The sequence below is a fragment of the Parasteatoda tepidariorum genome, chromosome 10 (assembly GCF_982258835.1).
Source record: "Parasteatoda tepidariorum strain Cologne lab strain chromosome 10, Ptep-v5.0, whole genome shotgun sequence".
NCBI lineage: Eukaryota > Metazoa > Arthropoda > Arachnida > Araneae > Theridiidae > Parasteatoda > Parasteatoda tepidariorum.
Genome location: NC_141764.1, coordinates 26,711,342 through 26,737,031, shown reverse-complemented (window position 1 = coordinate 26,737,031; position 25,690 = coordinate 26,711,342). Strand labels below are relative to the sequence as shown.

At 30.4% G+C, this 25,690-nt stretch overlaps 1 protein-coding gene across 6 annotated transcripts in view; it reads left to right on the top strand.

Annotated features, from left to right (window-relative positions):
* The window catches only part of LOC107439560 (homeobox protein Meis1), a 283,231-nt gene that overhangs the window by 34,018 nt on the left and 223,523 nt on the right, over positions 1-25,690 (top strand). For 2 of the 6 annotated variants that reach the window (XM_071184435.2, XM_043052522.3), the window contains exons 3-5: positions 944-994; positions 6,595-6,645; positions 16,718-16,954. In XM_071184435.2, the coding sequence (XP_071040536.1) occupies positions 944-994; positions 6,595-6,645; positions 16,718-16,954 (339 nt within the window). Of the gene's footprint in view, positions 1-826; positions 995-6,594; positions 6,646-16,717; positions 16,955-25,690 lie in introns of all 6 variants that reach the window. The other 4 variants (XM_071184434.2, XM_043052530.3, XM_071184433.2 and 1 more) reach the window with 2 other exon arrangements.

The window sequence follows — 25,690 nt, the reverse complement described above, 5'->3', positions numbered from 1 at the left end:
TCTGTTTCTTTCTTAGCCAGCGATTCTCAATTGTTGTTTTTATTTTTGTAAAATAAAAGTATTCAATGAATGTTAAAAAAATTCATTTATGGAAATTAATTAGGATGTAATTAATATTAATTGATCACTATTATTTTGCTGTGTTAGTAAATATTATTATTAATATATTGGAAAAAGTTACAATTCTTTTTTTTTTAATTTAAAAGTATTAAAATTTAGTGAAATAGTTTTCTTAATTTAAATTTGAATATATAATCTATCACATCTGAAAAGTGACAGAATCTTTATAATTATTAAAGCTTAGATTCTTTTTTAAGATAAAGGAAAAAAATTTGTGTGCTTTTAAATTTTTAAAGGATGAAGACAAAAATTTAAGAAATTACAGCTATTCATAAATTTTACAATTTACAAGCGAACAATTTAAAATTAATAAAAAAGCATTCACCTAGTCATAGCGAAAAATTTCATTTTTTAAATTATAAACTATTCAATTTATTTTTTATTAATTACTATTATTATAAATTTTTGATTTGTGAAAAAATGTTACAAAAATTATTAAGTTTAATATTATAATTAAAAATTAATTAGAAATAAAGTAAGAATATCAAAAAAATACCAGTTTCTTCACCTAAAAACGATCAATCATGATAATTCAGAAATGTTTCTGTACATGTTTCCACACGTTTTTTTTAAACACTTAGTTTCTATATCATTTAATGTTAAAAATTACTCCCCCATGTTGTAATTAATTGAGAGTCGCTGCAGAAATTCTTTTTTTTTTTCTCTCTAGTACTTTTTTTATTCTATCTCCTTCCTCCCCTTTCAGATATTGGCTGAAAACCCTCAGTACACATCAGACGACGAGTTAGATACACTTGTAAGTATTTTTCAGTTTTTTCTTTCGCACTTTTCCTTATTTCGCTTTTTTTGTGTTACTTTACAGATTAGACAAGAAAAACCATATTATTCTCCCAATCCCGAGTTAGACAGTCTTGTAAGTATTTTTTGTTTGTTTTTTTATTTTGTTTTGCTATCCAAGTGAGCTGTGGACATTTACCTCTATTAATCTGTATCTTTATATGGTATCTGTGTATTCTTTCATCCGATTTTAAGCCAACTATCGCATTTATCACACATTGTATGTCTTGAAACTTTTGAGGAAAATATTATGTAAAATGAATGATTGCGAGAAACTTCAAGTTAAAAAAAATATGGGTATTTTTCCGAATGGAAGCCAAGAATTTTCAGAAAATGTTTTAGAAGCTTAAGTTTTACAAAAGGTTTACAATCGAGTTTAAAAAAGGTTTACAATCGGGTCCACTTACTCTGAAAAATTCCGGGAGGACATCACCAATAGAAATAATTCTCCTTTTGTCGAGTTTGTCAGTGAATATCGCGAAACGTACATACAAAATATAAAAATAACATGAAATAATAGTTGGAAAAGGAATACCTAAATATAATAATTGAAAAAGAAACAAGTAAAAAAAGGCAATATGAAAGAGATATTACTATTTTTTAATCTTCTAATTGCGAATACGGAAGGTGCATGCTTTTTTTTTACCCACTATGCAAACGTTAATACAAGAGAAGTGGTGAATTTTTATTTCCAAGCGTAAATTTTTTTTTTTTTTTTTTTTTTTTTTTGCATGCACAAATTCCGAATTTTGGGCAAATTCCCAAATATAAAGCGCACTTTTCGGCTTACGCACAAAAAAACTTATATTCAGAATTATACAGTTCTTGTCTGTGGAAAAAATTCACTAACTTCAAAATTCGTGTTGAAAAAGTCAGCATATTTTGAACTCTCAAAGCAAGCACCAATCATCCAGATCTAGCAGCATGTAAATGACAAAACAGAACAGATTTGAAAAAAAAAAAGAAAGGCAATGTTGATATTTAAAACAGTTTACATTTTAAACGTCTTCGTTGGCAACATTGCATACTGTTAGGTGTTTATTCTGTTAGGTGTCCTCATCTGTTAGGTGTTTATTCTTCACCTGTTGGTGCTTCCTAATAATGGGCGTTTGTTTTGTGTGCTATGAACGTGTCGACTTTTTTCTCTTAAATTTTAAAGCTAATGAAGCTTTTTCATTGACAAGTAAATATTATGAAATTTCTACTGCAATCGTCCAATTTTTTTTACGGTAAATTATACTTTAAAAGTATTCTAAGTCAACGGAGGTCTATGGTAGCTTTCTTCTCATTCACTCTTACACTTCGGCCGTTTTTAACTAATATATTTTTGTTAATTTTAAAACCGGACACATTGTTTGACGAGAGGAGTACAATGTTAGCTAAATTTGTCAAGACACTAGCTAGGAATCAAAATAAAACATTTTGGCCACCAAACCAAAGGAATTGAATGCCTAACTGATGTTACGTTCAATCTAAAGTTATTTAAAAAAATATTTAATTAGCTTGATTTTATTATCTGATGCTTCATTTTATTCTATTATTTTATTTCATTTATTTAATTTTTACTATAGTTTCTTGATAAGCTTTGGCTTAAAATGTAATCAGCTGTCATTTTTGCTCCTTTGATTTTAATTGAATAATGAAATTTTTTGTAACTTTGCTAATTTCTTTTAACTTTTATGATTCACTGTTTTCTTCATTTTTTTTTTGTATAGTATTAGGACAACATTCTTTTCTAACTGTGTATTATAATCAGCAATAAGATTAATTATGTAAATGAATTATTAAGAAGAAAATTTTAATATGTGTTTATCCCTTTTAAAACGTAAATTTTAAAAACTAGCTCAGATATGATATGGGTTCTTTTAAATTGTAAGGAATTTCACTTCATGTTATTACTGGAAGGAAAACTATTTAAGCAATAGGGATTTTTCAAGTAAAAGGGAAAAATATTTTCCCTCTTTAGAAACAAATAGGAATTCAGATATTTTATCATTTTGCTACATTCTTTTCTCCAGCCATATCTTTCCCTTTTTCTTTTTATAAGAAAATAGAAGATATGGAAGATAATTGCTTTTAAAATGAAATTAATTAAGCTAGTCAGAAACTTTGGTACATTTGATCTTAACAAACAAATTTAAACAAAAAGGAAAAAAAAGTACATGGGTAGAAATATTTCCAGCTTACTTTTGTTTAGCATAAAAAGTGCATTTGCGTAGTTGCGGAGATTTTCTTACAAAGAGAAAACACAATTAAGAACTTGGTGTAAGAATTAATTGTGAAACAGGAAAAAAAAATAGTTACATCCAAAGAAACTGAACAGTGGTGCACAATTGGGACCACATGTTTCGCTTGCGGTACTTTTGCGTAATGTTTCGTGTTGGATAAGGAAAACTCTTCTCTGCTTTTAATTATCCAATTCCCATAGCACATTTTCCCGCGCCAAACATTAAGAACAAAGAAACATTCGAAAACGATGAGCCTGAGACGAAATGTGCTGTAAAAGTAGGGTTAGGTCCTTCTATTTGTTAATTAAACAAGGCCTCTGGGCTCTGCTCGCGCGAGAAGTAAAAATAGATAATTGAAAGCATAATTTGCGCTTTCTGATGAGTTTTCATTTCCAAGAATATTGCTTTTAGAAGAGTGACGCACGGAACGCGATCTCGCGGCAGTGGTTTTGCTACCACTCAACTCCACTCGAATTATCATGGCGGATCATATATATTTTTTTTAAAAGAATGGATTTTGCTATTATGGTTTGGTTGGGATATAATGAGTGTTTGCAAGTTTCGCTTACGAGGTGCTTATTATTTAAACTGCTTGTAATGCCGCTCTCGTGCGACCGAATTTGTTTTAAATGGAAACGATGCTGTTTAATACATCTAATTAGGAAAATGAAAGAGAGCGTAAGGAAAGTTTTTGAAACAAATTGTTCAGCTGGGTATTTAATTAGCCTTTTCCCATTTTTGTGTTTCCGAAGCTGACATGTTTCGATGTGTAAAAGATAATCGCATCTATCGCTTTACGGAAACAACTGTACGTGAGGGACCTCCCATCATAATAAAATTGCTATTAATTAGATATTTCCATGTTTAAATTTTGCATTGTAATTCATAATTTAATTTTAAAGTAATAGTAAAAGTGCGTTTTAAATTTCGTTACTTTAGACCATTATCATTTATGCATTTGTTTTGATTATAAATCATATTTTCCAAAAGTACCAGCGATTCTCTGATAATATATAAATATCACTTGCTGCAAAAGCTGGATGGAGTCGATGTGTTTTTCGAATGCTCAAAATTAATCGGTATTTCTCAAGACTTACCAAATATGAATGATGAAAACAGTTGCCAAAGAAAAAAAAATGAAACTAGAAAAATCATGATAGCAGAGAACGCCACATCAGGGCTTGGGGCATTTCCACCTAGTATGGAGTGGTGTTGAAAACTCGTGTGGTTTACAAGACAATCAGCATTCATATCAATGAAACAAGATTCCAGAATATCTGGATGAGTTGATGAGACGGGAGTTAAAAGAATTTTAGCACAATCGAAATTAAATTTAAGAACGAAACACGGTTTTGGCAATGAACTGCAATCGATGATTTATTGAATTCCTGATGATGAGCATATCCATCGTGTTTCTTTAATTAAAATTTTTAACCGACATAAGTTTTAATGTTATCAAGAATATCTTTCCGCTTCAGTTGCTTAGGATTATTCATTTAATACAGTTGCTTAGCATAATTATTTAATATTAGCTATAGTGTTACATTAAAGGATTATATCATCTGATATTCCAATAGAAAATTATCTTTCGTATGACAAACTTTTTCTACATCATGCTTATCTTATCAATAAAAACAATCATTAAATCTTTACTAAAATGATAGGCTGTAGATAAAAATTGAAAACAATATGCAAACAGTTTCTCGTAACTAATCGAAAAATGCACGAACTGATCCGTATGTACTAAGTTACAAACCGTTATTTTATCTTCATAAATAAATTAATGTTTATATTTTGGTAATATAAAATAACAACTGTATTGATACATAAACATAAAATTTAAGGTTGATTCGGGAACAATTGCAGTGTTCTGAGTTAAGAAAGTCGTGAAAGTACTGTGAGTTTAAACTACCACGCCGATTTTAAAAACAAACAATCGTGTATAAGTTGAAATAGTTTTTTTTTCCCCTCCATCAAAGCTCATCTCAATCCAATTGAAAATTATGTTTAAGTCAAGTTATGTTTGTTTTATGTTATGTTATGTCATTTACTTCCTTCTAAATGGCAACCACACTAGGCAAGAGTTCTCACTCAGTTAAGAAGAAAAAAAAGTGAAAAAAAAGAAAAAACGCTTAGTTGTGAACTCCATATTTTCTGATTACAGTGTTCTTAGTATTCGTGGAAGAAGTGTGATTTCGAGCAATCACGCTAATTCTAAAAACCAGCAATCGCGTATAAGTTTAAATAGCTTTTTTCCATTAAAGTGCATTAAAATCCAATGGAAAAGTATGTTAAGGCGCACCAATTTACTTCGGTCAAAATGGCAGCTATATAAGGCAGAAAAAATGGAATGCTCACACAATTTAAATGTTTAAAGAATTTAAAAAAAAAAAAAAAAAGGCGGGAATTTAGTTGATTACCCAATATTTGCATTAATGGTATCAGTGTCTGTTAAAAACATCGAGGAACAGATTTTAAAAACGAACAATCGCGTTTAGATGGCTTTTTTTTCCGTTTAAGTGCATTCCAATCCAGTGAAAAAGTATGTTAAGCCACCTTAATTTATATCCTTCAAAATGGCAACCACACTAGTTTGACCCAAGGTCGAGGACTATCCAGCAATCGAAGCAGTTTCTGCACGTTCATGAGAAGATTCGTAGGGGTGGAGGTAAAAACACGTTTTGCTAATATGGATGGAGTTTTATGAATTATTTATGAATAAGAAGAAAGTGCTGTTTTGGTGAACAATAAAACAAAATATGTAACTCTCGTCCTTCTGATGTTTTTGTTCCATAAAATAAAAAAAACTCTTTGATAGAACTTATCAATGTTTCCAGAGAATATCAATTATATCACGTTTCCAAAATTTTCATTTTAATCAGCAATTAAATATAAGCAACATGCCTTCTTTTTGTGCAACGATATTCTAAAAGGATCGCTAATATTCTTTTTTTTAAAAGTTTCCGATTTATTTATAATTTCTTGAGATGAAATATCAAACATATCACGTTTATTAGGATTTTCATTTTAATTAGCAATTAAATAAAAAGGAAAATGCTTTATCTTTATCCAATAATATTCTAAAATGGTCGCTTATGGTATTTTACAATTATGTTTTATTTATTATTTTTCAGATCCAAATGAAAAATCAATTATATCACGTTTTCCAAATTTTTCTGAAAACAACCAGCCTTTTCTTTATAAAGCATTCTTAAATGATGGTTGATATTGTTTAGTAAATGTTTCTGCTTTATTTTGGATGGAATTTATCAATTATATCACGATTTCAAGTTTTTTTTTTATTTTTTTTGTTTATTTTTTTTTTTTTTTTAGCAATTAAAGGAATTAGCTTCTGTTTTATGCAGTAAAAGCTTTAAATAATCTTTGACATCATTTTACTATTAGTACTTTTTTTAATGTTTCTCTTCTATTTATTTATTTTTTTTAGATGGTTCAAGCGATTCAAGTATTAAGGTTCCATTTATTAGAGTTAGAAAAGGTAAGTTCATTATTACCATCATTTCATGTTTAAAAAATAACTCAATGAGTTAAATTTATGTTTTATTTTAAATATTTATTGGCAAAAATGCGTGTTTTATTGATCCATTATGAAAAGGATATATTTAATTTTTTCAAAATAATTGTTTTAATCTCTGTAACTTAAGATCATAAAATTTGCTTTACATTTAAGATACGAGTTATTAAATTGTTTAAAAAGTAGGAATAAAATTTTCAAAAATGATACTTTTGATGTATTTTAATTTGTATTTGAAATTAAATTGCTTCATTATCCATTAAATTTATGTCTGTAAAAAATAAATTATAGATGCGTTTTAATATCATAATGGTATTTATTTTTCACGTAAACTTTTAACTGTTATGCATTTTGAAAATAATCGTTTCATTTATCTAATGAAATTATGTACATTTTCTTCTGTAATTAACTAAGATAATTACCCATGAAAATCGTGTTGTTGCGTTTATCTACATTATCGAGAAAGTTTATCATTCTTTACTATATGACATTAGGGTAAAACCATAAGAAACATAATTCAGCATACGCTAAAAAGAAGGCAGCATATTATCGGGCAAATTTTCTGCTATCTTAAATAGTGTCCAATAGACTAGTGTAAGCTGGATTTTGTAATCTTAATGCAAGGTCTTACTTGCAATTTTTTTCACGATTCTATGGTTTTATTTAAACAGGAACAGAGTTTAATTTATTAAGATAGCGGCGGACTTCCCCCAAAAAAAGTGCCTATAATAGAATTCAAAATTGAACTAATTTTACCACGAGTGTATGTTAGATACCAATTATGTAATGGGACTTAGACCGAGAAAACAGAATCTAGAATATACAGCAATTAATCTTATCAACGAAAAGACATAGTTTCTACTAAATTTACCCCTTTTTTTTTGTTAGAAAGACATAAATTGATACTTTGATTTCTTACTTAATGCGTTACATTTATTTATAGTCATTTGTTCCTGTTTAAAAAAAAGAATGTAAGAGGACTGATTCCCCATTGTAATCGTAGTGTAAAATATCACACGCATAGTCGATGCTTATTGCACAAGTTGATTCCAAACTAGCTTCTTTAATTATATCCAGACACTTTTTTTTCTCCCCATTCTTTTCTATTTAACACGAAAATAAAAAAATTAAAAGATCGAGAAAAATAAGAGTTAACTAATGGATGGAATTTACATTCTTTATTGGAATTCAATGCAAAGGAAATAAAAAAAAAGAAAAGGTGATCGATGACGTTCGAAAAGAGGAAAAAAGAGTTTGGTATGACTTAGAAACACATCCATCCTTTTACACAAGGATAACAGATGAGACAGTGGACGTCACCAAGAATAAAATAATAAGAAGAGCGCACTCATTTCCTTGTTTCAGGGCTCCCTTCTCCTGACAGTGATTGAAGACTTCAATGCCCCTTTCTCTTGGTAGAAACACTGCGAAATGCAAGTTCTGGTGACAGCTAGAATCTTCTTTCGGAATTTTTCTTGACCTCTTGCATGGCCCAAAAGTGTGATTTGCCAGTAAAATGCCCCATGGAACCCTTATTAAGATTCTAATATGTTTCTTTAGGTCATTTGCTTCGGAATTAAATTATTTTTTGGGTCTCTTGATTGGATGGACGCTGAATAAGCAACATTCTGATGTTGTCCAACCGTTCCACGTCAGCTTTGCTTGATGAATCATAGGAGCAAGTGCTTGAAGGAACTTCGAGATATTAATTATATCACGTATTTGCTAGAGTTAAGCCACTGTTCATTCAAACCATATTTTATAATTAAATTCAATCTATTCCATAAACACTCGTTGCTAGGATTAAGGTCCATCGAATCAAACGTATTGGTTCAAATCGATCAAAACAATTCATTTGAGGGATTTTTTTTCGCCTTGTTGTTCTATTTGCCTCGACTGCAAATGTGGTGCCATAGATAGATCTTATGCCCACGTTTAAAGAAATATATACTCTCCATGTAGGCAAACATATGGTTTCGGATCGAATCAATCAGTTAGTTTGAGTGATTTTGATTAGCCATGCGAATAATAGCATAAATCAAATATTTAGAATCATTGCTCTATTTGCCTCGACTGTATAGGTGATATCCCAGGCAGAGCAAGAGAGAGCATATGCCTAAAATGCATTACTTGAGATTTTTATCAGTGTTTGAATGGATAAACTAATTTCAATTTAAATAAGCTGATTCGATTTGTTCTTAAATTAACAGACTTGAGTTATTGATTTGATTTAAAATAAAAGGATAAGGCGAATCATTGCAGCCGTTAAAATTATTGAAAATATTTAAAATAAAAATATTAAAAAAAAAAAAAAAAAAAAAGCTTAGTTGAATTATGATTTTGCAAATTGTCTCATTAGTTACGAGAACCTCTTTCAGAAAAACTCAAACTTTTTAAACTGACACAGCACCAAAAAAATCGCGTAAAGTCAGTTGCGGTTAATAAATTGTGAGTTGTACAAACAATAAGTCCCCCCTTTCTCAAATGTTTGTTACTTGTAATCACGTATCTACAGCAACCTGTGAAATCGATTGGCAAAAGTGTTTTTGCCCCTTACAAACAATCATGGATGCAATCATTGGAATGAAGTCCCATTTCTGGGCAATGTGTTTGTTCCAAGTTCACACTGGTAATCAATTGAGGTAGAAAAATGTTTTCTTTTTGTTTTCCCACACTATCGTTTTCTCGAACAACAATTGTTAGTTTTCAGTCCAAGTGTTTTTCTTCAACTGCCCCATTAGTATCACGCAATGCTTTTCGATGTTCTTTAATAACGAACAAAACTTTTTCTTCGCGGAGTTTGTTAGTTGGTCACGATTACCTGCTGTTGTGTTCAATTGATATTTTCAGTTATATTTTGATAGTATATCTTGTATTAATACTAGCATGTATCAGTAATTTTAATAAAGTAGATGTTTTTTATTTACTTATTTTTTCTTCACTTACATTTTCGTATTGATTGTTTAATCTCTTAATTTTTTTTCATTATTCAAAATCAGTCCAAAATCGCTGGATTGAAACTTCGTTTACATTACATGTAACTATGGCCTTTTTTTTTCATCATTCTCACTGTAATCGAATGAAAACCTGATTAGTGAAATTATTCACTCACAAAATATGCCACTAACAAATTCTCGTTCTCCTGCTAAAAAAATTTTTTTATACATATATACAATATATATGTCATGCAATAATACTGTGATTTGTACGGAAGTTTTTGCGCATGCGCTGTGAATCTTAAATATCTTTCTAGAGTTAAAGGAAGCCGTTGTGCTTTGCAAAATCTCTCTCATCATCTACTTTAACCCAAACATAGTTCAAACTTAATAAGGTATTATATTAAAATATGCTTCCGTATGTAATCTGAGTATCTTCTAATACATTTTCAGGAATAAGAAAATATGGTTTAACTTAGCATCATATCGGATTCAGTAAATTTGGACGATGTCTAACTCATTTCTACCTGCTTTCCTTGAAACTAGTTTTTCAGCTTGCTTCTTCAAATAAATTTATGTTACTTTTTTATTATTATTAAAATTAATTGAGCAAATTGTTTGCAATTCACCATAATCAAAGCCATCCATTGAGTGAACTGTTTATTAATCCACCATCATTATATTCTAAAACCATTAAAAAAGTTTTTTGCAATGGGTTAGTTTAGCAAAAACTTTTGACTGCAATGCAATTGCCTGCAGCATACATTCTCAATGCAGGGAATGGAGTCATTTACCAATCAAGACATGCATTCATATGACCTATGGCATTTTCTTTTCATCCATGCCTGCTCGTGCAATAGCTGTTCTTTTTTTTATTCGAAATTTCAATGCCCCAATCTTATTCATGCTGTGTGTGTAATACTACAGCTGTTTTAGGAGGCCGTGCCGCCACTATGACATTTGATTGACAGTGGGGAAAATTAACATCCAGTTCTGGATTCACATACCCGCAACCGTCACTTAGAATCGAGATTGAAATGAGAGGGGAAAAAAATAAGTCCATGCTTAATACCCCATTCGTCCTTTCTGGAAATAATAGTTATAAAAATGGGGTATGCAAAAAAAAAATATGGGCGGCTATGGACGTTGAATTTGAAGAGTGAATATCTGACAGGTACTTATTAGAAACTTGCTAACTCTCATTGGTGCTTTTATTTTCTCTGTTTTTTCGTTTCCTTTATGTATCATAGCATTAAACCTTACCAGGGGGAGTGTTCTCCGAGTTAGTATTTTATGTGATGTTAAAAAGATTTCTATTATGTGCGTTTTTTTCCTTCTTCAGTTCATCCTGTCTGAATTGCTATTTCGAACCTAGTTTTGTGCACGTTCTATGCACGGAAGTTCTTTTTTTCACTCAAAAGAGATTTCAGTTTTATTTACTGTACTATACCTTTTCAACTTTTCCATTCTTATTTTCCAATCATATGATAGTAGCTGCTCTATACTGTTTTACTTCTCGTGGCCGGCTCCTTACTCTTGGTGAAAAGCTTGGTGAAGCCAAGTGGCATTAGGAAGAAGAAAAAAAACGACATTACCTAATTTTTTATTCCCTTATATGCGACGGTTTTTTAATAAGAAAATACGTTTCATAAGCAGCAGCTTCCTGCTCTTTCTGATATTCTTCAATTCACTAATGTGTTATTTTGAGACTTTTTTCGCTGAGCCTCTTCTAATGTTTGGTTTAGGAGCTAATCAGGCTATCGAAATTGGTGCAGGAGCTCATAAGGGCAGTCAAAAATCACATTTAAAAAGCTTAACTAGAAAATTTTAAAACTTTATTGAGATTGCTTTATGCACCAGGATCTATCAAATCACGAAAGGTATGTTTTATATCTTTGGCAAAATGAAAAAGTCTGGTTTTTCGCTAACTACGTCACCTAGTAATGTGTCTACAAGGCTCATTAACTAAAATTCCAAGCACTTATATTATATTATATATATATATATATATATATATATATATATATATATATATATATATATATATATATATATATATATATATATATATATATATATATTACCTGTAATTATGGCTAGATCCAATCAATAATTCATTATTTTTTTAATATTACGTTTATTTTTATGAAAATATTTTGGCAAAATGCCAGTGATAATATAGATATGCATATATTTTTCTAATAACAAAGTACTAATTGAATTATAAACATATATTGAAAATTGCATTAGTATTTCCCGTTAAACTTTTCATTTCAAAATAAAATAAGTCTAACAATAAGGAAATATGCTTCTCTAACAAACCATTCTCCACATTTTTATTAAAAAAAATTTTTGTACATTTTAACGAATTATAAATCAGCTTATTTTAATATTACTTTCAGTTCATTTTTTATTTAATATCATTTTTTTTTAGTTATAGGTACACCAAAAACAAATTTAATTGCGGCTCCAAGTCCATTAATTCAACAACCTTACATGGATCCTAATTTTTAGACTATTTTTGGCAAGACGATGAAAAATTCCATGTTCCACATTTATTATTCTAAAAAAAAATTTTTTTTTGTTAATATGTTTCTAATTGCTAATGAACTCTATTTATGACGTCGAGGTTCCGTCAAAAGAAGGTTTCCTTTTAGGATTCCACAGAAATTATGAACCGCTGTCATACACTCATACTAAATCTTATATTGATAAACCATCTCATGCCTCAACCTCTCAGATAAAGTAATAGTAATAAAAAAAAAATGGCTAAGACGATGATTTATAGATTTTTTTTTTCAATCTTGAATTAGTTGCTGTGTTTATGCAGACATCTCCGCGGGAGAGAATGACTTTTTCTTCCCCCCCTTCCCAATTCTGTCCCCTCGCTCATACATTTATTTATTTTTTTTTTCTTCTTCTGTCACATGAAGGAAAGAACCGTTCGCATGCAAAACAGCACACGCCTTCTGTGTCTGTCCCTTTCACATGCACTGACTACTCTGATATGCAAAATACATTTTTTATTCTTCATTTCGTTTGAATTCGTCTCCGTTCACGTCAAAATACACGCCGAGTACGTGTTTAAAAGTAGACATTTTTTTCCCCTCTCTTTCCTGCCTTCTTTTGTTATAGTCTCAGAAAATAAAGTTTTTGGTTTTTATGCATTTTTATCAGTTTTTCTCTACCCCCCTCCCCTTCCTTCGTTCCTGATTTTTACGTTATCTGATGTTGACACGTGGCCTGTGGATGGGTAAAAGGTAAATTCAAAAAGTTTTTTTTTTTTTTTTTTGAATTTAAATTTTCTTTTTTATCAAATCAAATGGGAAAGGTTTATTCAATTTTTATTGAATGAATTTTGCTGTTAGTTTATTCTAACAGTAAAAACATCTAAAATAGGTCTGTCGAAATACTGGCAACTCCAAGCGCACTATATATTTTATTAATTTTTAATTCTATGAACCAGTTTATGATTTATTCTAACAGTAAAAACAACTAAAATTGGTCTGTAGAAAAACTGGCAACTCCAAGAGCACTATATATTTTATTCATTTATTTATTTTTAATTCTATGTACTAGTTTATGATTTATTCTAACAGTAAAAACAACTAAAATTGGTCTGTCGAAAAACTGGCAACTCCTATAGCGCTATAAATTTTATTCATTTATTTATTTTTAATTCTATGAACTAGTTTATGATTTATTATAACAGTAAAAACAATTAAAATTGGTCTGTAGAAAAACTGGCAACTCCAAGCACACAATATATTTTATTCATTTATTTATTTTTAATTCTATGAGCTAGTTTATGATTTATTCTAACAGTAAAAACAACTAAAATAGGTCTGTAAAAAAACTGGCAACTCCAAGCGCGCTATATATTTTATTCATTTATTTATTTTTAATTCTATGAACTAGTTTATGATTTTATTCTAACAGTAAAAACAACTAAAATAGGTCTGTAGAAAAACTGGCAACTCCAAGCGCGCTATATATTTTATTCATTTATTTATTTTTAATTCTATGAACTAGTTTATGATTTATTCTAACAGTAAAAACAACTGAAATTGGTCTGTAGAAATACTGGCAACTCCAGGCGCACTATATATTTTATTCATTTATTTATTTTTAATTCTGTGAACTAGTTTATGATTTATTCTAACAGTAAAAACAACTTAAATTGGTCTGTAGAAAAACTGGCAACTCCAACAGCACTGTATACTTTATTCATTTATTTATTTTTAATTCCACCAACTACAACCTATATTCTTAGGAAAATATTCCTAAAACTGCATATTGTAGAATTAGGCAATGTCGCCAATCGAATGTTATGTCGGTTCATGCTGGAGTTTAAAGTCCAATCATGCAATGTGTCAAATTATTTTTCAATATTTGTAGTCCAGTGTTTCGCCGAACAATACAATGTTGTCAAGTATTGAACAGTTTGTCGGTTTATGTTATCAAGTATTGCCTCAAAAGATGCAATGCTGTCAAGTATAATTTTGAACTATGCTGGGTAATGTAGTATTATGTCGAATCACTCAAAGTTGTCATGTGTCGAATAATATGTCGATGTATGTTGTCAAGTATTACGTTCAATAATGCAGGCTATGTCGAATTTTGCTATGATTGGTTGTTGTGATGAAGTTTAAAGCCGAAAGATAAAATGTTGTCTATCGCCATTTCGAATATGCTGTGTTGAGTAGTGTTTTGTCATATCATGCAATGTCTCAAGTGTCGAATCGTGCGTTGATTTAATTTCTTAAGTATTACGTTGAATAATGCAATGTTGACAAGTGTTATGCCGAATTTTGCAATGATTATCGATTTATGCTCACAAGCTTAAGATCGAAATATGCAATGTTGTCTATCGTCATTTCAAATTATATTGTGTTGTGTAGTGTTATGTAGAATCATTCAATGTTTCCAAGCGTCGAATAATATGTCGATATATGTTGTCAAGTATTACGTTGAATTATGCAATGTTGTCAAGTGCTATGCCGAACTTTGCACTGAGAGTCGGTTTATGCTGTCAAGTATAACATCAAAAGATACACTGTTTTCAATCAACATTTCGAATTATGACGTGTTGTTTAGTGTTTCGTCAAATTATGTATATATTGCATGTACATGATGTATGTTATGTCGAATTATACAGAACTATAAAAGTTAATTATTTTTTTTCTTCAAAAATTGCAATTTCTATTTTTCCCTTCAAAATGCACATACGAATTCTTCAATCATAATGATTCTTTTATTTAAAACTACTACTTTATCTCATCCACTTCTAATGTAATAATAATATATTCATGATAACCAATAAAAAATCTCTCATCACCCCCAAAAGAAAAAGATCACAGGTCGGGGGATGTTGATGATTCTTTGGAGAGTGTAATATTTTGTCCTTCCTCAATAAGGCCTTTGCACCCACGAAAAGGGAAGTATCTCTTTCTCTCCCCCCCCGATGTCAAATAACAGATGACGAGGCGTTATTGCATTCCGACGAGGAAGGACCCATATACTGCTGTCACACACTTATGTAGTGACAATCTCTCTCAAGATGAGAGAAAGACAATTATTACCAGCTGTCTGACTTTGATGATGTCATGGCTTCTGCTGCCGATATACAACTGCACCGATCTCTGTTGTTATTCTTTTTTTCTAAAGATTTATGTGATCTTAAAGAGTTCGCTAGATGGGATCAATCTCACAAATATTTTTTTTCTTCTTCTTCAGCAATACATGAAAATAATTGGTTAGATTATTTTACTTTAAGCCCTATTATTTATTTTTGGTTTTTAAATCTGGAATATATTTTTGAAAAGAATAGAATACTACAGTACAGAACCTGTTATCCGGAAATCAGAAAACCGGAAAACCAAAAAACCGAAACCAAATTCGATAAATTTTACCGCCATTTTAAAAAAAAATTTATTTTTTTTCCTCATAAGATTTTAGGATTTTTCGTTCTTTTTTGAAAGATGTTTACCTTACCATCATTTTGGAAATAATCATTAGTGTATTACTCCATCGTTTTTTCTTCTTTTTAAGATTATTTCCAAAAAAAAATTTTTTTTTAGTTGGGTTTAACATTAAAAAAACGGCTTTTTAGCGATTCGGAAAACCGGAAAAATCAGTTATCCGGAATAGCGATGGTCCCGATCGTTCCGGATAATCGGTTCCCTACTACTAAAAAAATCTCCCTTCCTTTTTTTTCTTTTTTCTTTTAAATCATAATAAGGTATTTTTTTAAAAATAAATAAATGAGTAAAATTATTAAAGTTAAATCAGGCTTCCACATGTTAACCAAAAGATTTCTTTTTCAAACAATAAAAAAATGTGCTTGATAATGTTAAAATTTTATTTTCTTCAAAACTTATAAAACTGAAATTTTTTTTCATGTTTTGAGGGGCTTGAAAGTAGGTGCCCATTGTCAAGACTCACCAGTCGTGAATGAGAAAAGAAAATGCTAAGTAAAAAAAAATTAAATAGAGGTGGGAAAAAATTAGAAAAACCGTGGTAGGTGAGAGAGGCAACTCATAGCAGGTTTCTTATCCTAGTGCTGTGGGCAGGTTGTTAACTAGGGAAATGGCATTCGTATGATTGAAACAAGATGCCAGAGTATTAAGATCATCTGATGTGACAGTGATATGCCGTCGAAGTTTGTCTTGATGGTACAGTTGCTTCGATTTTTACCCAAAGCCTCATTGAAATTGGAATACGTCATTATTTAAAAATATAGTAATTCAATCGCATCTTAATCCCAAATAATTTGTAATTTGCTTTCTGAAAAAGAATAAATGAGGTTAAAGATGTAATATTTGAAGATAATATTTATTTATTTATCATTATTTCCAAAATATTTGGAGTGTTTATATAATTCTAAAGCAAAATGGGTGACTTACTAATGTTTTTAAAAAAAATTGCCGCAAATAAAATATGTAGGGAAAAGAGAGTAGCATGTGCTACTTAAGCGAGAAATGTGTACAAACGTGATGCTGGTTAGGCTACACTTTTGTGTTCTTTTTTGTATTTTTTAAGTGATGAATGTGTATTTTTTGGAATGAATTAAAAATTATAATTTATTTATTGTGTTTCAGGTACACGAATTGTGCGATAACTTCTGCCAGCGTTACATTAGCTGTTTAAAAGGCAAAATGCCAATTGATTTAGTCATCGATGAAAGGGACAGCAAACCTGGTGACTTGGGAGACAATAATAATAACAGCAGTAACGGTGGTGGTGGTGCTGGTGGTGGTAACAGTGGGGCAGGAGGTGGAAGGGGTAACCCTGACACCACTGGACACAGCTCAGACAACTCATCCACTCCAGACCAAGTAAGTGCCTACATTTGCATTATTAAGTTAACTGAGCTTCGTTAATGTGAACACATTAGGCATGTATGATATTATGAGCTTATACATCGAAGTGCCATTACATTATGACCACCCTCCATCTATAAAAATGGGCTCGTCCAGATTTGTATGGTTTCTCGCCCACAACAATGTTTTCATGGGGCACATTAGGACCCATAATCCTCATAGAACAATCCCTGATGTCTGTAAGCTACTTGAACATAGTTGCAAACCAGGTTCACCCATTCATGGCAACAGTTTTTCCTGCGGGGATGGTGTTTACCAACAGTATAATGCACTTTGTCATAAGGGTCGAAGCGTCATGGATTGGTTCGAGGAACATTCCAGTGACTTTCAAGTCATGTCTTGGGCCCCCAAATTCATCTGACCTTAATCCAATAGAGCATTTGTGGTCCTACTTGGAAAACCAAATTCGTGCTGCCTCGCACGAATTTGGTTTCCCTCACAATGTGAGGGAAACCAACGCAATTCCCTCACAATGTGAGGGAATTGCAGGACCAGGGAATTGCAGTACCAGATACCTCAGACTACCTTGTGGAATCAATGCCACGGCGGATGCTAGCAGTTTTGAGGGTTAAATGTGGTCCTACATGTTATTAGCAGGGTGGTCATAATGTAATGGCTCTTCGGTGTAGATAAATGATTCCGATAATTCAAACGCGGATGAACAAAATGAACCGAGCAAACTAAGCACACGTTCAAGTGCTTTAAGTTGCATGAAACAAACAGACAAAATAACGCTACTCTTACAGCGTGAAGCTAGTACTCTAACAGCATGAACATGACTAAGTAAGTAAAACGCAATCTAAATGCATGCATTCCTATAACATGTAAAATGCCTTTTTAGGCACTTGGTACACCTAATACTAAACGCATTTTCAGACACTTGGAACAATAATAAGCACATTTCTAAGTAGTTTGCATACTTAACATATTTCAGAATAGTTTTAAAGCATCCCAACTGTTACACAATTTAAAATTGTCTTATGAATACAGTTACATATAAAGTTACATTAACAAGGCTCAGTCCACATTGTTTTCAAAATAATTTTCGCGTTATAATTTCTTACAATACGGTTTTTTTCCCTTCTTACGCATATTTTTTTATTTTTTTATCCAAATTGTTGTTGATTTTTAAAAAATATGAGAAAAATTAGAAATAAAAACAAATATTATTTGGTATTGAGTTACTTGTGCATATTTTGAAAATTTCATTGAAAAACAATTAACTACTCCTATAAATTAAATGCCAATGTATTTTAGAGTTTTTTTTTTGCAGTTTATATGTAGGATTAAAAAAAAAAATCCGAAAAAGAGCGGAGAAACGATGGTAGTGATAGTTTAAAGTCCAGTAGGTCGTAATCTTAGAAGCAAAATCCATATTTCTATAATCGATGACAGTTTCTTTCAAATATTTTTTTTGCCAACTGATAAAAAAGTTTCCTATCAGAATGTTGCATTGATAACTCTGTTTACAGATACGATCTGTTTTATTTGTCCAGTTTACATCACCTGATTGGAGTGTGTTCTTTTCAAACTTGTTACATATCGGTGTGATTTATCTTGAAGATCTTTATTTTTTTCTTTCTCTATGTGTAATTTATTATCTAGTAAAAATAAGATATAAGAACGAACCTAAATTTCCAATCCCCTAAAAGTAATCAATTTTTATCTACTTCGAGAATTTATACTTTGATAAAACCTACTTTAATATTTATTACTGCACTGAAGAAAAATCCAAATCAAATTATAGTAAAAAGTACCGGCCGAAAGTGAAAATGGATTTTACAGTAAAAAGTACGGGCCGGTACTTTTTACAGTAAAATCCATTTTTTCAGGAATATGTTACGAAACAAAAATCTGATATATCATAATTTTTACAGGTATCTTACCGTAAAATCACTGAATCACTCTAGTTAAGTAAAAAATTTTATTTTTCGGTAAAAATACTATACATAATACCGCACAATATGTATAATGAAAAACCCTACGTGCCAGTTCTTCCTACTCGTAATTCGCTCCAGAATTGTTACAGTGTTAGTTCCAATTCACACATTTTAAAGATGATGAAGGAAAACTTCCACACAATACTTATTACCTTTTTCGGAATTTTACCTGTTTTTTTGTCCCCCTTCGATTTGTCTATCTCGTTCTTGCTTTCTGGGATATTTTCAGAGATTTTGAAAGACAGTGCATATTAACACACACACAAAAGGAAGGGCAAAAAAAAATATTTATAATTTCATAAATTCAAAAATTATGTTAATTTTAATTTTGAATTTAATTAAACTGTTTAAGGTACAGTATAAACCAGAAACACTACTAACAAACCAGGGAAATGTTTAGATTAGTTTTCATTATAAGCTACAATGCTGATGTTAGTTGCATACTATTGAATTTTTAATTTTGATTATTTGAAAACTCTCTTTTGGATATTATTTTCGAATGAGATTGGGGAAATTGAATAAAAAATAAGTAATAGTCATTAAAATAAATTGAATGACTCCTTATTTTAGTAAGGTTTTGTAATTATATTTTTTTAACAAATGGATTTTTTTGATTATTTGCTCGGAATTTAAAGCCAGATGCCATGTACTTTTTAATGGAATCAGATTGTTTATCATTACATATTAATTTTATTGAATTTTTTTATTGTTGGAGAAATGTAAACAAGGAAAAATCATCACTGCCGTTTTTATATATTTAGCATTTCTATTTATTTTTTTAAAATAGTTTTTCGAAGCTCTGACACCAAAGAAAATTTTTTAAAAAAATACACAATTTAAGTGTCTTACACTTGAAGCAAAGCAATAATTTTAAACTTTATATATCATCTTGCAGTGAAGAAATTACCTTGGCTTTAGAAAGGACGAATAACTTAATAATATATAAGTTTTTAAACTATTTTAAAAATTGCCAATTTGGCGACATTTTCCCACCTAGATGAAAATCATTGGCTTATTCTCAGCCTTTGTAAAAAAAAATATTTGAGCCCAGATAATGCTGCATTGGAGTAAGTTATTAAATATCCAAAAATTAGGCTACGAACACTTTCATTTCCACAAAACTGTGACTTTTCTCCGTGTTGACATTTTGCGCCATTTTCAGCATAAGCATAGACAGTGCTAGGTTTAGAGAGGCTAAACTTGTCCTCACACTCATGAGTAACAGTTGCAAAATCAAAGCAGTTGCGGAAATAGTACATTATTCGCAAAATATCATCATTTCGTATGCCTTCGAAAAACAATCTTAAGAAGAAAGATGAGTTCTTGTTTGCTAAAACTTTTTTAATTTTAAATGTGTTTTTTAAACCTCAATTTCGCTGCCCCGTGAATCGCATCAAAGAATAATCAACACGGTTACGGTGTCTGATTGCTGTGTAGTTGACCGTCGTGGGAAATGGATGTTTTTAAGGGTACTTTTTTTCACCACCAGGGCGCTTTTTTTTAAACAAACCAATGTTGTTGTTTTTTTTAATTTTTGTGTCGTGGTATGCTTGTTTTAATGCTTATTTTTACTGTTCCATTGAGTTCTATAAAAAATTAAATATTCGTTTTCAAGTATGCTGTTTTTGGAGGGGAAAAATATATTTAAATAATTGAAATAGTTTTAAATTATGCACATTTGTCCCTTGTTATTCTGTTTCTTAACACTGTTATTATTTTTTTTTAATTACCGTTTCCGTGGTACAGGTATTACCAGGTTTACTATATTATTACAGGTTTACTATATTTGCAAAATTATTTTCACTTAATCAAGTCTAGAGTCATAAAATCTATTTATATAAGTCAAATTTTTGCTTCTCTAAACATGACTAGATGAGACAAATAAAAAGATTTTATTATGAATAATTTTAAGATTTTTTCCTGAACAATTTTGAGTTTTAATGTGAACAATTTGAAGTTATTTTAGAATAAATTAAAGTTATTTAGAATGTAAAAATTTGAATTTAATATATTTTAAAAATAATTGTTACCTTCCATATCGATTATGACGTAACTAAAAACCCCTCTTCGATTATCTTGTAAATCTTATAAGTTACTCTAACGATTTTTGTGTTAATTTTCCTCTACGATTTTTGCTTTTAAATTTTGCTTGATTTTTGCTTGATCATTTTAGATACTCCCATCACTTACAACCCTTCACACAATAAATAAATGATCAAAACTCCTTCAACAAATTGAGTTTACCTGACTCACTCTAAAATCTAAAACAAGGAGGAAAAAATGGAGTTTTCGCACATCAACTGAGCATTAAAAATTAACTATTGCATTTTCACTCTCTAAAAGCGAATCTTCAGTTTACGTACGAAAAGTCTTATTTATCGTTCTCTCCAAGGTTCCATGTCTACTCCAACTGTGAAAAAACCATCTTAAAAGTTTCCCTGCTGAAACACAATTAGCAAATATTACCGGCTCAAAGTATATGAGATGGCTCGCCTCATTGGATGGCTCCTCTCACAAACAAGAAGCTACCGAGGCTCCGTTGTCCCATTATTTATGCAAGAAGGAACTTCTCATAAAATGACTCATTTGAATCCATAAAATCTTTAATCAATGAAGAGGTAGAGGCTCATAAAACTCTTCCCACCCCTCTGAACAGATCATAATATAGTTTTTTTTCGTAATTGCTGTTGTTCAGAATTTTTAAAAGCATAAGATGCCACCGTTGCCTTTTTTTTTTTCTTCTTCTTCTTTTTCTTTTGGTTGTTGTTTATTACCATGTTTGGAGATGGAGGTATCGCTTTATATGAATTTCATCAATTCGATTCCTTGCTCAGGAAGTATTTAATTTGCTGATGCGACTGGCTTCTCGAATATAAAGTTTCTAATTAAAGGAGTTCTCGAATTTTTATGAATTGAAAACTGGCGTTCGGTTAGTTTCGTACGATGTTGTTGATCTGTTTGTATTTGTGTTTCATGCAGGAAATGAATTTATTTAATCTTTCTTGCGTGAATCTTTTTTTCTTAACTCTCATTATTTTGTTATTGAATTTTCATACTATATATACTTTTAGTTGAGCTGTAACGATTTAAATTTGTCATGAACCAATTTAGATTTTGTGCTCATATATTTTTTAATGTCATTATCAATAAAGAGTATCAATAATGTCTAGAACAAAAATCAGTGGTATTTCAGGACTAGCTTTTCGCTCAGCGATGTGATTATGATTTGTGTTGACATTCTGCATGAATTGGACTTACAATCGAACTTTGGAGAGGGGAAAAAAATAACTAGACACGTAATTGAGCGAGAATCTTTGGTGAAACCATAAGTTAATAAATAAAACTTACTAGCAATTGTGAACATACGAACCAAAGAAACTACTAACTATTTTGATAATGTGAAGAATAAAAAAAAAGTTCAATAGTCGTTTTATCAATAAAACTTTTAAAGTAATAAGTTTTATGTCGAACAATATATTTTTTTTTTTTTTTTTTGGTCTATACATGTACTAAAAGTGAATAAAATAAGCGAAATTATAATTTTTGAAAAAGAACTCTTATAGATGTTGAGAATAGTTATCTAAAAAACATAATTGGTTATTCTTGAATTTGGTGATTTAATTTTGAATGAAAAAGTTAAAAAAATTCTTATACAAATTTTAAATAAATTTTACTATATCTTTTTTTACAGGCATTTTGCTTAAATAATTTTATAAAAATAGCTAAAATATCACATTCATTATGGTTCATTGTTTCGATATAAATATAATCACAGTTTTCACAAATCATTACATTAAAAGATTTAAATTCCTGGAACCCCATGGAATTCTAGAGTTCATTAGAACACCATTTGTGAGTCACTGCTTCACCCGCCCGTATCAAAATACACCATAGCCCAGTTAACATGCCGTGGTTTATACTTTTAGCATTTAATATATTGGCTGACGTTGTATATGAGAAATTAAAAATTTCACGTTGTTAAATATTTTAGGTTTTATGATTAAAATTTAGGATTTAATTTAGGACTAAGCTTAAAAACTCCATTATCGTGTTTTGAGATCAAATATCGATATTTGATTATTCATCCTTGAGTAAAAATAATAGTTGCTTGTTGCTTTTGAAGAAAACTGGAATTTTATTCGAGAACTAATCGTAAAAACAAGTCCATCAATGTGTATCAGTAGTTTACAATAGCAGGTATTGTGATGCAATATTTAAGAAAAGTCCTTCAGTATTTGCTTAGAAAAAGTCTTCAGCATTATTTGAATGCTAACACATTAATATCTCATAATATGCTAATAAATTGACCTTCCCTTGTCATTTTGATATTTTGGTTAATTCTAATTTTAGTCTTACGTCTATTAATAAAGCTGTACAGATAACCGGTGTTATGATGCAATATTTAAAAAAAAAGTCCTGCAATGCATAAATATAAGTTGTAGTATAAAATAACAGCCATTGTAATGCAATAATAAAAGATGTTCTGCTTTACACTACATCACAATTATACGTTTGCATACGTGTTTTAAATGACAGCATTTGATACTTGATTACTCATCCTTGAGTATGAACAGTGACATAAATCGGATGTAGCAGACAACATGACACTTTCAAACGAAGCGGCCATTTAAAATGTGGGGAATGAATCGAAAAACACGTTGGAAGGAAAAAAAAGAGCCGATTCACAAGCGAGGTCTTAATCTGAGATGTCCGGATTATTACACAGATCTGTCGTGTAATTGAATGAGTATTTCTCGTCCTCTGACTGAAAGAAAATACGCTCTGCTGACCAGTGTGAAGCTTATGGAGTCTATTAAAGTCCGATCAATCACAAAATCAGTCAATCGTGTTCGACTTGATTTGTAGACAGGATACGAGTCCAGATTCGAACACCAGATAAGCAGATAGACACAAAGGATGGGCTCTTGTCTCAACAATATGAGGTTAAAAGAACTCTCTTAATGCAGAGCACCTTCGATTTGATGTTTGTCTGAAAAGAGATTTGAACTTAAACCTTTTTATGGAGGTGTGTATCTGTCCCACACACGATGGACGAGTGTCATTGTTTCTGTCTTGATTAAATGTCAGCATTGTTGAAAGGAGATTCAAGGTAATAGAGATCAGAAGACTTTATTTGAAACTGAATGATTGAATTTATTTTATAGTTGGCAAATGTTTTTTGAGTAATATGGATTTCAGTAGAATCTCGGTTATCCGACATCCCTGGCTCCATTTGTAGAACGGAATATTGAAATCGTTGAATAATCGGGAGACCTTTTTAACTCGGATGTTTTAGTGTATGAACATTGAACTATGAGTAAAATTACTCAAAATAAGTCGGGGCTAGAATAAAGCTCAAAATAAAAATCGTTTAGAATACAATGTAAAACTAACTCGTTAATAAAAATAAAAATGTTTTTTTTTTAAATCACAAGTAACAATATAATATCACGAAAAAATCATTGAGATATTTTTGTTTAATTGTCCTTTTTTAACTACATAATTTCAGATCTATCGTCATTGGTAGCTACCATTAATGATGAAACGTGTAACCCTTTACTTTTAATATAAAGGGACAGCTATTAGGAGACAACAGCCTCGTTTGAACATATTCTTAAAGAAAATGTAAGGGCAAAATCTTCTGTTGTTTATAATTGAGGGGAACAGTTTTATTTCAGCATGATATATTTTAAGAAACATAAAAGCAAAATCTTCCGTTTTGCAAAATTAGGGACAACAGTCTTGTTTCAACATATATATTTTAAGGAATATAAGCGCAAAATTTCCCGTTATTTTAACATCTGAAAACAGCAGCTTTAACGCAATTTTATGTCCAAAATACAACTAAAGAGGGGGAAAAAAGTCTTGTTTTATGGGAAAAACAAATCTGCTTTTTGTCTGTTCAATCTAAAAATCGGTGCCACTCCAATAGCGTGACAAAGCGTAAGCAACTTTTCACTTCTGTGTCGCGAAAAAAGCTTAGGCAAAAATGAAGGTGAAAAAGAAAGTACTATATGTAAAGCGTGGTCTTTAAATGAACTACTTAGTAGGGCAAGCACATATGCAGGTATGTTGCTATCCGTTGCTGGGCGGGGCTGATTTAATCCGTGGTCACAACATTACTGAGAAAAGGTTTTTTTGAGGGATGATCTTCTAATAAAATGGTTTCACTTTCGAAATGGATTTTTCCCTCACTTTTTTGTTTATTGTTTTTATATTGTAATGCAATTTGTGAACATTCGTTATCAGTTTACATGGTTTGTTGGACCTGTTTTTAAAAAAGCAAGTGCTGAAATACGTAGAGTATCTTTAGCCTATTGCATTTCTAGAGGATGTATTTCTTCCTTTTTATTTAGTATATTTGTTGATCTTCAACATGAGAAGTATTGCTGACGAAAATCGATAGTTGTGTCAAGTTATACCTTTCTTTTTTTTACTTCATTATTATTTATTATCTTCATTTTTTGTAATTTATTACTACGATTCGTAATTTTATATAAAAAAAAAAAAAATCATCACTAAAAAAAGGAGATTTGTTTTATTTTGCTTTTTGCATTTATTTATTTATTTTTATTTTTTGCTTATTTATTTATTCATTCATATTTGGAACATGAAATTTTGCAACTAAGGTGCTGATTGAAATATTTTTTAAAACTATTTTCAACTAATTTTTCTCTTAATGTATCTATCTCGTTTATTTTTCTCGTAATATATGTATGATCAACATTTTATTATTAAAGATTTCTTTTTT